Source organism: Sinocyclocheilus grahami, unplaced genomic scaffold (assembly GCF_001515645.1).
Source record: "Sinocyclocheilus grahami isolate Dianchi unplaced genomic scaffold, SAMN03320097.WGS_v1.1 scaffold430.1, whole genome shotgun sequence".
Classification (NCBI taxonomy): Eukaryota; Metazoa; Chordata; class Actinopteri; order Cypriniformes; family Cyprinidae; genus Sinocyclocheilus; species Sinocyclocheilus grahami.
The window spans coordinates 347,049-361,955 of NW_015505609.1; the positions used below are offsets into that span (position 1 = coordinate 347,049).

Sequence of the window (14,907 nt, forward strand, 5' to 3'; positions counted from 1 at the left end):
TGTAAATGCTTTTTTTTTTTTTATTTTTTTTTTTTTTTTCCCCCCCCCCCCCCCCCCCAATTCGCTCATGATGCATTAATATAAGGAGATTTAAAACTGCCTAAAGAAACATGGGTGCACTGAGATGGAATAAAGATAGTAATCCTTAGGAGGGATTTAGATATCCATGAATTTCTTAAAGTAGACACTTTTCGGGAATAGAGAGAATTTGATTGGGGTCATTTAAATGCTTCTCCTCTTGAATTGTTAGCTAAGAATTAACTTGTGTAGACATGTGTTTTGCTGCACTTTCCCTGCCCCCAAACAAGAGTTTCTCATTTACATGTGTAAGCATTTCCTCTCACTGAGCTAGAAAAATAAAAAAGACTGTAACAAGAGATGTTTATGGACCACTGTGGGCTTTAATGGTTTTTAGTAAATGAGCAGGTAACGGGGGTTTTCTCGTGCATCGAGAAGATTATTTCTCATTTGCATAAGTACATACCCAAGTGAAGGAGTGCATGTAAAATACAAATGTACTACCTTACGCGTCAGCGCTCAATCCACCTCTTAGAACTGGCAAGTTTTATTTTCTGCCATTAATTGATTCCAGCTAATTTTATTAGGGATGCATATATTGGTACCATATTGGTTATTGCTATCACTCTTTTGATTGATGGACAGACATGAGTTGTTCTGATGGCACCTCCTTGATTACATACGATGATGATGCATGGTAAGGGGCGTGATCAGGGGCGTATATAAGTGCATCTCTAAATGATATATTCTATAAAATCCCTTGCTCAGAGCTTAAAGTGGTCTTTGTGACCTTTGCCACTCTGGATTTTTGGTGCAGTTGATGTTTTGTCTGTTCAGTGCCTCTAGTCCCTAACACCTCCACAAGTCATAAATTGTAAACTTTGTTTAATGTCACAAGGTCAGTGGTTCTAAATGTTTTTGACAGCATACGAGACACATTGGTTGTGAGTTTTTTTCATCTACTTTTCCATCGGTAACAAATAAAAAAAACAATAGACAGGTTTTGTTTACAGTATCTGTCAGGTGAACTGCTGTTGACCTCTTTGCTCTCACAACCCAAGGGCACCTGCACTTGCCTCTCCCTTTTTGGCAAACAACATTCCCTTCATACGCCATGACATCTAAAGCGTTGTTGAGTCAATTACCATGAACTGCGATGGTTTGTCCCAGGACGTGACTCATTCGCTGTCATTGTCATAGAAAAAAAAAACATGAAAAGACTTGCTGAGACACAATAATCCATACAGGCCTGTTTATTTTCACCTTTTGTCTAAATTTTCTCTGAGACATTGAAGATGTATCATAAGACTCTGGTTACGTTTATGTCTACATCTTTCTTCATTTTTTCGCTCTTACTCAGAACAAAAATAAAATGTGTTGTTGCTTTGCTCTCTGGGATGTAATTGGCCAGGGAGAGCTAGTGAAGAAGGGAGAAAATATGTTGGAGAAGTGATGAAAATCCATTGTGTATTGTGTAACACTAATGGTTTGGCAGGGTGGTTGCAGAGTTACTTTGATAAATGGCTTGTAGTGCTTTTTGTCTTGACAAAAATATCCAGATTTCTCAAGACATCCATTTTTGTTCTTCTGGGGGTTGCCAGTTGTTCATTTTTAATATGTGATGTTTCTCTACCACCTTCAGAGACACTCTGGCTCTAAGAGCATGAGCTTCTGCATGGATGGGCTCCTAAAACATCTCTGAGGAGAGCAGAAGCATCTGTAATGTTTTTTATTTGCTCTTAGTATGCATTACTGAACCGATCCAAACCCTAATTGCTAAGCTACAAATTAACATTAACACATGAGTTACAAACTGACTAGCTACCTACACAACGACAACGCTCATTTGTCTTCCTTCATTCATTTCACTTGTTTTCATTTTATTTTTGAGGATAATCATGCGTCTCCCTCAAGTATCCCAACAGTAACAGTTTTTTTAATTATTCTATTTTTTGTTGTTGCCATTTATTTGTATTACATAAACTATTGCTGTTAACTATAACTCTTAAACGTTGTGACGTACAACCAAGTGAAAAAATTATTGAAAAGAATTAGATCTAGGGCGGGGACTTGGTATACCCATTGGTTGTTGGAGGCAATGCAATCTAAATCCGAGCTTGCAGTCGATTGTTAAGAGGGGTATAAGTGGACTAAATGATTGGCGAAGTCCGGCAAACGTCACCAGAGAGAAGTTGTTTCACCGGAAGATCGAGTTATGATATTTTGATTAAAAACTACAAGGTCAAAAAAAGAAAAAAAAATGTAATGGATAAATTCAGTTTACATGGTTTTATAAAGGCAAGTTTTTATTAAGGCTGCATTACCTACAAAAGAACCCTAAAATGTTTGGCTGTTGATTAGCATTTAATAATAGCCAACATTTTCATTAAAGGTAGTGTGCACTGATATATCATGCATAATTAGAACATGTATTAAAAACAGTAAATACATATAATATTGATTTAACTTTGAATTTAAGTGTGTAATGAGACGGTGTCACAATTTGAACCCACCATTTGTCTCACTCAGAGCAACATGAGAAGTCTCTCTCACATCTGGCTCCCTGGCATTCAACTGAAAAGCCAGGAAACCAGCGAGCACTTGTTTGTCCGTGGGTGGGATAAACACATTTTCTTTTCAAAAAAGGCCAGACTGGGAACCCACACACCACTCTCATTCTGAGTCTAAATTTAACTGAGAGATTGAGTTAATTGATCCATTCCAATGTGCCACGAGAGCCGAGCAAGTGGCCGTTGGAGAAGCCTGTCAACCTTTCCATGAAGAATCTCTAATAAATCTGCATGAGAGTCCCCTCCAATTACAGCTGTCACTCTTCTGTGCTGTTTGGTTAGGATCTTGTTGCATTAGTTGTGGGTGTAGGATGGAAGAGGGAACGAGAAAATGACAGACGTAGTGAGAGATCAAGCTGTGGGTGGTGCGGCTTTTAGTAGTCAAGGACAAGAGCTGGTACCAAAAACATAGAAGGTTCGAACCCAATTACATTGAATACATAAACTACGACCATCCTGCCAGTAGATCAGGGGTATCTAAAGCTGCTTTTTGAGGGCCAGTGTCCTAGTTCAGCTCCAACTTGCCTGGAAGATTCTAGTATGCCTAAAGACCTTGATTAGTTGGTTCAGGTGTTTTTAATTGGGGTTGTGAAACAGCACCTCGGTGGCCCCAGTGTCAGATGAAGGAGAGAGAGGAGAGCCCTTTATTTCCCCTGATTAATATCAGCACCATCTTTCCCTTTCATCTCTTGTTCTCCATCAGCCTCTTATCTGACAAACACAGACTTCCATTACTATTTTAATATCCTGTCTGAAATTGCAGCATTTGGCTCCAGCGGAAGATTCCTATCAGTTCTGACCTTTTTTTTTTCTGCTCTCTGAAGCCTTTTAATAAACTAGGCTGATTCATTCATCTTGCATTCAAAGAGAATGATTCTGAGGAGATAATTTTGTGAAAGCAAAGGCCGGTATGTTTAACGGGGGCTAAAGTGCCATGTGGAAAACAACAACCCATTAAGAAAGCAGATAAGCAGAAAAACTGTCTCATTAACTTGAGTTTCAAGAGATTGTTTGTGTTTATTTAACTGCATGATTCTTGTGTCGGTGCTGCTGTGGGTTCTGTTGAAGATTGAGTGTAGATCGGCCTAAAAGAACGGTGCTGGCTTTGGATGCCGGTTGTGTATGTGCTAAGTCCATGTTCGTGTCCACATTGCAGTAATGTGCACAATTAATAGGACAGTTAAAAGCAGCGGTTTAAGAGTAGTTCATTTGAGAAGGAAGTGAACGCAGTGAAACAGCGATGACTAAATGATTGAAGTACAACTCTTAAGTGCAGGCCTGAAGGGTTAGAAGCGCTCTCCGGCCCATTATATCTGATCAATGTTTCAGCCTCTACGCTTTCCACTCAACTTATCAGCATGTCTTCAGCTCCTCGCCGTGAAAGGTAATGGCGGGCGGTTGGGCCTCCAGGCAGCCGTGCCCTAGATAAAATCATTGTTACTGGACTTTTAGGAGGGCATGCTCTGGGCAAAGCTGCTGGTTTCTTTTGTGCTGTCAGGGGCTTTTAAAACCGTCTATGAGGCTCCCACCTCTGAGTAGCCGACAGGCTAACAAAGCACCACACATGCCAGGCATTATCCTATAGGATCGGCCGCATGAGGTCTGTGTGTGGGAAGCAGTGTGTTAGGGAAACAGACTGAAATATTGGCATCCATCTAGTCTGCTAATGGTACTGCTATGCAATATACACACAGATCTACATCAACTCCATCATGAGAAGCAATTATAGGATATGGATGAATGTTTGCAGAATGATCTAATATAGAAAATTACAGTGTGGGGGTCCACAGACTGACATTGTGACGTGCTTCACTGCACTTTGCAGATTCTCGGTTAGAAAAGAGCACTTTCCTCTTTCTTCCCGAAAAGGAATATCAACTCCGGTTGAGTTGGCTCCATGCTGGATTCTCGGTCCAGGGAGGATTTGATGCATATGTGAGCGCCTTTTGTTGAGGGTGGGTAAGAAAAAGCAGTGGTTCTGGGTGCTCAGTGTCAGTAAAGTTTGATGTCACCAAGCTGGCAATGCTATGGGGGTAATGGGATTTCATGCTCTACACCACCAGGAGATTCGCAACAAGAGATAGGCTTTCAATCCCGATGAGTTTCACTTACAGTTACAAAAAATGTTTTTTATATATAAATGTTGAATTTAAATTAAAATAGTTTTAGAAATGTTGGTTGTCCTGTCAGAATACACCGACAGCACAATGCCAGTGATACCAGCGTCCAACAGCAGGGGCAACAACAACAAAAAAATCTGTAAATGTAATTGTTTGTTTTTGTGCAAATGTGTCAATGTGGTCAAATTAGCCATGCACAATATTAAAAATCTGGTCAATATTGATAAGATAATTTTTGTGTTGTGGCCAAGAACTTGCAAATATCAAATCTCAATCCTAATTTGTCTAAATAAATGAAAAACAATTACAAATTAAAACTCATTTTAAATGTGAATTTAGGCATCACAACATTATAATGCAATATATAATGTAATATAATAATTATAATGCGAAAATAGATGAAGAATAGATTCAATGAGCTGCATAATTGAATATACAATATCAGTACGTACTGAGAAATTAAATAACTGATATGGTACCGATATTTTGTGCATCCTTTCATAAAACTGTTACAAATGTTCTTAAATTATATACACGTAACCAGGCAGTGCATTTGTGATAAATGTTTTGCATTATACAATATTTATGTATGTCTTTTGGAGTTCACTTATCAGGTTTATTATGAATGCGGCCCAGGTAAGTATTTGTGCATTGCAATGTTTACAACCGTGCTGAGACTAAAACGTTCTTGCACCAGGTGTAAGTGGTGCAATAGTTGTCATTTCTTCTCCCACAGAGCGATGGAATGAAGCACCTTGCACTTGTTAGCAGTATACCGCTGCTCCTTTTACCTGACATTATTCAGCACTGTGTTGAATGTGAAATATTGTCATCTCTCCTCCTCCACCCTTCTCCTCTGTCTCTATAGCATGTCACTGTTAATGCTAGGTGTTCATCTGTAGATGAGAGAAAAAAAAGGTAGCAATGCTTTTTTTTCTCACCAGTAGTGCCATCTCTGATTCATTTTCTACCTCTCATCTGTCATGTGTTTTCCATCAGTGGAAAATTGAAGAGTCCACGGAATATGTGAGTAACTCAAGTGTGAGCGGGTGGTTTGCGGCATTGGGCCTGCGGGATGCTCTGTGTTTGTATGTTCATCTGTCGCTTTTTCTCCTCTCGCTTGGCTTTTCTTCGTTTGAAACTAACAGTTCTCCTTTGTTTCTTCCTATAAGGAGGGATTAACAGTTTGATTGAACCCCTACTGTGTGCTTAATATGAATTTGGACCAAGCAGCTTGTTGAAAAGGGGGAAATGGGGTAAAAAAAATACACATTCAGCATGAAAGCTGATTTTTTTTAGCATCTTTGAGCATTGTGGCAAACAAATTTTGTTGAGTTTTTTTTGTTTTGAAAAACAAACTTTTTCTCTCTCTCACACACACACACACACACACACACACACAAAAGACCAGAATAAATTGCAGCATTTTCAGCATTATACTGAAGGTCACCCACTAATGCACTGTATTTACTAATGGTAATGATGCCGCGTGCTCTAAAGGTCTGGCCCCTGAGAGCACATTTCACTGACAGTGTAATGACTGCACTAATGACTTTTGGCATAGCAAGTACCCGTTATTCACTCTCACACACACACACACACACAATCACATGCGCACTTACAAAAAAATATGGAACAGACCATCACTACTAGAGCACTACTGTTGAAAATTTCATGAAAAACCATTAAGTTTAACATTATCTAAATGATAAAACCTCACTCATTTGATTTGAGGTTATTATAATCACACAAACATTTTGTGGATTCTTTGATCAATAGAGCATTTAAAAGGACAACCTTTATGTGAAATACATTTTTTTTAAATAAGAATATTAATGTCTACTGTCACTCTTGATCAACTTGATTCATCCTTGTAGAATAATAGTATTCATTTCTTTAAAAAAAAAAAAATAATTAAAAAAATCCCAGTGTTGCCATTGTGAAGTATTTTGATAACCATGTCTCATTAAATCAGATTTTACGACTGTTTTAGCAATTACATTATTTCTATGTTACATTATACACTATGGAAGGACTTACATTTAGCTGGTCATTATTGGAAAATACACCCATTTTTGAAATGTATTATTTTATTCAGTTAACTACATTATTCCATTTATTACACTACTCCTTACCAAAAAAAAAAAAACATATAAAACATTTGAGTTATGTGAGAACAAATCTTTTATCAGAAACAACCATTGTTAATTGTATAATAAACAATTATACAGTTTATCAGTCATTATACTATAATATTTTACCACAAAATGTCTGACCAATCGGATGTAAGTATTCCAGAAATCATGCCATAAACCACGTTAGCTCATTTATAAACCACATAATCTACACAAAAATAATATGCAATGCGTTTCAGTAGTCACCACAAACAGGTCAGATTTGTTTTATTATTCAATTAGAATTAAATACATTTAAGTTTTTTCTCTTAATTTTCTTCTTTTTTACATTTTTTTTATTTCTTCTTTTTTTTTTGAGCACATGGAAGCATGGAAGGGGATATTAATGGAGAAGTTACAATCTGCTTGGCCCCTGGGTGATGACTGAAGGGGTTGGGGAAGAAAACCGCTGAATGATGTTACCTGCGGGATGGGTTCAGGGTTATGTGTGCTGTGAGTGTTGAAAACCAGTGAAGCCTGGCTGGAAAGAGAAATCTGCAGACAACAGTCGGCTTTCAACACTACAGCTCTTTGTGTGTGTAGGTGTGTGTTGTCTGTGAGCATGCCTTTGTGTGTGTGTGTGTGTGTGTGTGTGTGTGTGTGTGTGTGTTTTTTCTTGTTAATTGTATAATAAACAATTATACAGTTTATCAGTCATTATACTATAATATTTTACCACAAAATGTCTGACCAATCGGATGTAAGTATTCCAGAAATCATGCCATAAACCACGTTAGCTCATTTATAAACCACATAATCTACACAAAAATAATATGCAATGCGTTTCAGTAGTCACCACAAACAGGTCAGATTTGTTTTATTATTCAATTAGAATTAAATACATTTAAGTTTTTTCTCTTAATTTTCTTCTTTTTTACATTTTTTTTATTTCTTCTTTTTTTTTTGAGCACATGGAAGCATGGAAGGGGATATTAATGGAGAAGTTACAATCTGCTTGGCCCCTGGGTGATGACTGAAGGGGTTGGGGAAGAAAACCGCTGAATGATGTTACCTGCGGGATGGGTTCAGGGTTATGTGTGCTGTGAGTGTTGAAAACCAGTGAAGCCTGGCTGGAAAGAGAAATCTGCAGACAACAGTCGGCTTTCAACACTACAGCTCTTTGTGTGTGTAGGTGTGTGTTGTCTGTGAGCATGCCTTTGTGTGTGTGTGTGTGTGTGTGTGTGTGTGTGTGTGTGTGTCTTGTTATTCCAGAGTTTACTCAAAAGATTCTTGTAGTTGCGTGACAGCCCACTACAGTCCGGGCCCTGGCTTGCGTTGCGCTAGTAAATCATCTTACTGCCTAGATTTGGAGCATTAAAAAATAGCCAAAGAAATGGGCTCACTTCAGTTACCAGTGTCGTTTTCCTCCCAGTGAAGCCTGACCGCATTTCTCAGTCTGCCCATCTCTGTGCCAGCAGACTGGCTGCCGTCTCTCTGGAGCCCTGCTGTTAGCGACAGCACCTGCTCTGCTGCCACTGCATGCTGCCACCTGCCTGGAAAACATTCAGCGTGAGCCAATTGCTTGCTCCCACCAAATCGCTCTCTTTTCCCTCTCCCATGATCCAGGGCTGTCTGGCAGCCTGTCTGCGAACTGGATTTCTGGAATCTCGGATTCATACGTTAAAACCAGGATTCACACCTGCCCTGGTGACCCTGAGCTGTCACTGGGGTCTCTAGTTAGTCGTGCATGAATTTGTGTACAAATTGAGGTTGTCCTCCAAAGTTACTCTCTCTATGTTGGGGTTAAACTGCCCTTGCGAAAATTGACCATGGTAAAGGATCATGTGACACTGAAGACTTTGCCATCACAGGAATAAATTACATTTTAAAATATAATTATAAATGGTTATTTTAAATTGTAATAGTATTTCACAATATTACTGTTTTTACTGTAAATGAAGCCTTGGTGAGCATATAGGGCTTATTTCAAAAATCGTACCTACACCAAACTATTGAAGGATAATATGAAGGAGATAAAGGATAATAAAAACTGTCTGTTTAAGAAAAACGAGAGTACATAGAAATAACAAGTATGAGATGTAAAAAGTAAAATGCAAGATAATAATAATAATAATAAGGTAATATAAATAAAAAATACATCAAATGCAAAGCCTATAGTACAGGAGCTAATTAAATTGCCCAATGCTGAGCCCTTGAGATACTGTTTAAAAGTGCTAATTGAATAATCTGCTTGCAAGTTGTCAGGTTATCACTTCCACATCTTGAGATCACAGTGACAAAACACGTATTCACTTTTTATCAGATGTGTTTTAGGTACAACCATCAAAGCAGACTGCTTACTTTCTTTTTACACTGTTTGAAGAAGGTGCCAGATTCAGTACAAATATTACAGTTGTAATTATGGTATTTTGGTTGAAATTAGTGCTCTTCAGGATCTGTTCTGTGCATTGCAGTGGTTCGTGCCCGCTTCTACATTTACAATGCTCTGTTCAGTGGATAATTGGTCTGCACTTTGCAATTATTTATAGTAGCACAGTTTTGTCACACTTTTGGACTGAATATACAGTATCTCACAGAAGTGAGTACACCCCTCACATTTTTGTAAATATTTTATTATATCTTTTCATGTGACAACACTGAAGAAATGACACTTTGCTACAATGTAAAGTAGTGAGTGTACAGCTTGTATAACAGTGTAAATTTCCTGTCCCCTCAAAATAACTCAACACACATCCATTAATGTCTAAACTGCTGGCCACAAAAGTGAGTACACCCCTAAGTGAAAATGTCCAAATTGGTCCCAAAGTGTCAATATTTTGTGCGCACACCATTATTTTCCAGCACTGCCTTAACCCTCTTGGGCATGGAGTTCACCAGAGCTTCACATGTTGCCACTGGAGTCCTCTTCCACTCCTTCATGACGACATCACAGAGCTGGTGGATGTTGGAGACCTTGTGCTCCTCCACCTTCCGTTTGAGGATGCTCATGCTTGGCCAATCCATCACCTTTACCCTCAGCTTCTTTAGCAAGGCAGTGGTCGTGGCTCACTTTTGTGGCCAGCGGTTTAGACATTAATGGATGTGTGTTGAGATATTTTGAGGGGACAGCAAATTTACACTGTTATACAAGCTGTACACTCACTACTTTACATTGTAGCAAAGTGTCATTTCTTCAGTGTTGTCACATGAAAAGATATAATAAAATATTTACAAAAATGTGAGGGGTGTACTCACTTCTGTGAGATACTGTATCTAATAGGCCTACTAATAATATGACCATGTGAGACACAGATAAAGCAATGGGACAGTAGTTACATCACTATATTAAACAGGGTTTCTGCGGGTCTTAAAAAAGTCTTAGTCTTAAATTTAGTTGTATCAAATTTAAGGCCTTAAAAAGTCTTAAATTGTACAAGAAATTCTTAATTAGGATTTCAAGAGGTCTTAAATTTGGGGACAGAAAGACCAGAATTGCGATATGGCTGACTGTGACGATTAATCTTCAAAAGGCTATGATTTCATTGAATAAACACGAGCGCTGCACATTCAAAGTCCGCAGCTGCGCTACTTTGTGTTCTGCTGTTACTGGGGAAACAGTTATATTTCTACCAAACGCTCCACCTGCTGGCAGAGAATGAATGAGCATTTTCAATAAAACTGTTGTTTTGTTCAGAGTTCAGACAAATACGAAAATCGACCCATGTTTTTACCCTACAAACACGCAGAGCTTTAAATGTGAACTGGTGGATCGATAAGAAGACAATGCATTATAAAAATCTAAACATAGGGGTGTGCGATATGTATGGTCTGCGATAATATCGTCATTGTTGTTATAAGGATGTGCGATTTGATATTATCGAGAATATCGCGAAAAGCAAACAAAACACCTATAGAATGCGCTCGTACATTACCTGATGAAGTCTAGCAGGTTAGACTAGTGCGTGTTCGCATTTACAGTGCGTTCTTTCACTGCATTAATCAGTCTATTAAAATGCATTTAGAATTATCACATAGTTCAAGATATGGGGCAGAAAATTTATATATTTATATAATTTCATATAGTTAATATCACACAATTTTTTCCCCAAAAGTCAGCATGATTACAAATGTAATATTGATTTCTTACAACAGTTCAATAAACAAGAAGTTAATATTAAGAGACTTAGGTTTTAGACACCATATTTCCTGTTTTTGGTCTATTTCGCCAACAAAAATCATTCCAAACACAGCCACAGCGCTGTTTTGCGTCTCTGAGCAACACGACAGTGTTTCCTTTCTGAATGAATCAACCGTTTAAATGATTCAGTTCAATCACAATGACTCACTTAACAGTGATTTGCTAATTTCACATTTAAGGTACCTTTTCATTTTTAAAATAATCTCGAAACATAATTTTTCAATGTTTTATGTTTAAAATATCAAAACATTATTTATGCATTTAAAGTATTTAATGTCCCTCAGAGCTGCATTAAACAGTGTGTAAATACATCTAAATGCCACTTCTAATGCCGCTTCTGTGTTTCCTCTGCATTGCAAAGATCAATTTTGTTGATACTGATTTCATTTGCGTGGTAACAGCCCAAATGCAAGAATTTGACTCAAAAGATGGTGCACACTTTTAGAAAAAAAATGGCTTTAGGGTAAAAATGCCCATAAAACTGGTTGGAAATTATTAATTTCTATCACTGCTGTGAACTGACCACACAGAATATGAAGAATATACAAAAATTCAGGATTCAGCTGTCAGCACAATTAGAGAAAAGATATCAGCACAATAACACACTCTATAGCAAAATATTGTCTAATTATAGTTATTGATAAAATCCCAGAAAATTATCAAGATATAATTTTTTGTCACAGCCCTAATTTATGTTATTTAATTGATATAATAATTGTTTAAATTAATATAATAATTAATACTTTTGACTCATCAATTTCTTAAATGGTTTAAAGGCTGAAATGTAAAGTTGATCATTTTATAAAACATTTTGTTTTTGTGAAAACTTGTATCTGAACTGTAAATTATGCTTTTTACAGTAATTTTACAGTTTAATATGGTACTATAGACATTGCCCTACCTAAGTTTAAGCCATTTTTAGATCCTCTTTTTTAATCAAAGGTGAGAACCTAAATTCATTTCTTTCACCTCAGGCTCTATTCAGAGGTACCAGCAACACGTAATGGGACTGTGCTGCTCTTTTCACTGATGACATTGATTATGGCTTGACAACAGAGAGACATACTGGTGTCAGCGTGTGACATCTGTGCACCTCTGTTATTTATTCTAGCAATCAGCCATTTTGAAGGTTGGTGTCAGCTGCTAGCTCACTAATGAAGTGTGACTCAGTGTATAGAGGAAACATACACCTAATAACCCCACAGATGCCACGCCAATATTCTCACCTTGTTCCATTATCAAAAGAAATTTCCGGAGAATCAAATTTAGCTTGAACATGAATAGTGAGTTAGTAACTGTTGTTTGGGTGACGAAAAAAGTCTATCTTACAATTCTGACTTTTTTCTCACATCTGTGTTATAAACTTGTCTTGAGTTTATATCTTGCAATTCTGATGAGAAACAAATCAAATGCAATAATGCAAAGTTAACTGAAAACAATTTTTTGTCAGTAGAGCTTTGAGAGCACAATGCTTAGTTTATAATAAATTGCTGCTAAAAGTGAACGTGCCCTAGTGTACTCACAGAATTGTTTTAACCTCTTCCTACTTGGTGCAAGCTGTTCCCTTTGCTCGAAAAACTGATAAAAGAGCACTACTTAAGATGGAGAAAATGAGAGACGAAAATGCAATTGCTTTGCCTTTAAAAAGTAATTTTGTGTGATTAAAGTAATGAATAAACGCTCAAATTTAAAAGGTCGTTTACATTTTTCCAGTCATTTGCATTTTATCCCGTGTTCCCTCTCTTTAGGGTTTCAGCGGGACTGCAAACCAAACCAAGCAATCTCCATTTTAAAAAAGAAAATTGTGAAACAGTGGGCACATATTGGTATAAGTATTAATATAATTAAAAGCTTAATTATAGAAGAAACATGCTAAAAAGGCTAACAAGAAGCTTTTAAAATGCCATTTTCAGGAATTTAATTTACCAGAGGATGTGTGGGCATGTGTAATATAGGAGCCTGGTATTTTTATAAGTGTGTGGCGGGTGAACATGTGCTTGGTTTATTTCCATGTGTGTGTGAGGATTTTCAGCACATCATGTGCAGGTAACCGTGCCAGTACACTAAGAAGAGATTACCTGAGTAACTAGGCTTTACAGACATTATTCCTCATGACATTTCTTCAGTCAAATTAGTTTTATATTCATATAGCTTATTCATGTTGAAAGAGGTTGAGTAACTGGATTAATGAAGCACAGTTTTAGTAGGTTATTTTTTATCATTGAATTAATTTAGCTTTGATGCATTTCTTTGTTTGTGCCGATTTGAAAGTGAATTTGGAGAACTGTTTGATTGCTGAAAGCCAAATTTATTCTCACTGTGTGGATGCTGAATCATTAGAGCAAATGTATTATTACTGTATAGACTATCTTTGGGAGAAGTCATGAAAATATTGTGTTTTAACCCTAATGAAGACTGTGTGTGTGTGTGTGTGTGTGTGTGTGTGTGTGTGTGTGCGCGTGCGTGTTCGTGTTCCTACAGGTGCTTGCGTGTGCTATGTTTGGCTCTTTTTTTCCTTTGGTTTGTGAGTTTGTTCAAATGCTCACACAGGTTATCTGTTGATGTCAACCAGATATGTCATTGCTCTTCTATACACCAGTTATTATTTACAGTAGTTTGCAAACTAATTTGACCAACAAAAATCTTTGAAGGTTTTCAAAAAAGGAAAAATATATATGGTCCCACTTTATATTAGGTGGCCTTAACTACTGTGTAATTACTTTTAAATTAATAATTTGGTAGAATGCACTTATTGTTTACATACATGTTTTTACATTGTACTTATATTTTTAAAATACCTGCATGTAATTACATCTGTAATTCATTTATGTACTTACATTTGTAATTACACTGTTGACCCATCCCTTACACCTTAACCCACCCTTAAACCTACCCATACCACCAAACCTGTGTCTAACCTTACCCGTATCCCACCTCAATAGCAGCAAAAGTGTTTTGCAATACAATATGACCACAATAAGTACATTGTACTTATTTTTTGATGCAAGTACATAGTAGTTAAGGCCACCTAATATAAAGTGTGACCAAATATATAATTACATACTAATTACTGACAGTTTTTCAGCTGGATTGTTAAAACATAATTTGCTGTCACTAGTGTAAAGCAAGAACATTGACACCCATGGTTGGGCAGCTTTGGTTCTTCTCTTTGTGACTTGGAAGAGCTTCTATAGAGCTTTTCGAAGCCTTTCAGAGTTCTTGTTTGAATGTGCAAAATGAAATGAAAAATATGTCATAAATACGGTTTTAAAAGGGAGGTTGGAAATGGTTAAGCATTGGGGTGTGTGTGGTTTATTGGAGGGTTTATGATCAGTGTCTGCCAGTGGGGATGGCATGAGGGAGTCTCTAGATAAAGCTGTCTTGGCATCTTAGGGATCATGCTGTTTCTGTTTCACAGGAGGCTGTGATCACTGGACTTCACTCTGAGACCTCTTACTCCGTTACCGTGGCAGCATACACAACCAAGGGTGATGGGGCACGCAGCAAAGCCAAAGTCATCACCACCACCGGAGCAGGTAAGAATTCACTCTTAATTCACATTCTGAATTCACCCTGTTTATTTTCCAATGCATTTTTCTGGTCTTATTCATTGATTTATTGATTCATTGTACATTGTTCCTAAGAAAAACTATTTTAAATCTTGCTTGACATCTGGTGTATCTTTTCTTCTCAACTGGTGGCACAAAATGCTATATTCTACTCAATGTCCTGATCTACCTACAAATACATCACATTACAGACGAAATTTTAAAATATGAATGCATCTTTCAAGGTTTTCAGTGACAATTCATTGTCGAATGGCTGGTGACATTTAATCAAAAGCAGCTTTTCCAAGACATTTCTTCACTCAAAGGATAAAATAGATG

The 14,907-nt window shown here is 37.3% G+C and overlaps 1 protein-coding gene across 1 annotated transcript in view; it reads left to right on the forward strand.

Moving 5' to 3' along the window:
• LOC107551707 (receptor-type tyrosine-protein phosphatase F-like) overlaps positions 1 to 14,907 on the forward strand; it is a 301,032-nt gene that overhangs the window by 240,858 nt on the left and 45,267 nt on the right. Inside the window, exon 13 of the mRNA XM_016233423.1 lies at positions 14,439 to 14,556. Within this exon, the coding sequence (XP_016088909.1) occupies positions 14,439 to 14,556 (118 nt within the window). The remainder of the gene's footprint in view (positions 1 to 14,438; positions 14,557 to 14,907) is intronic.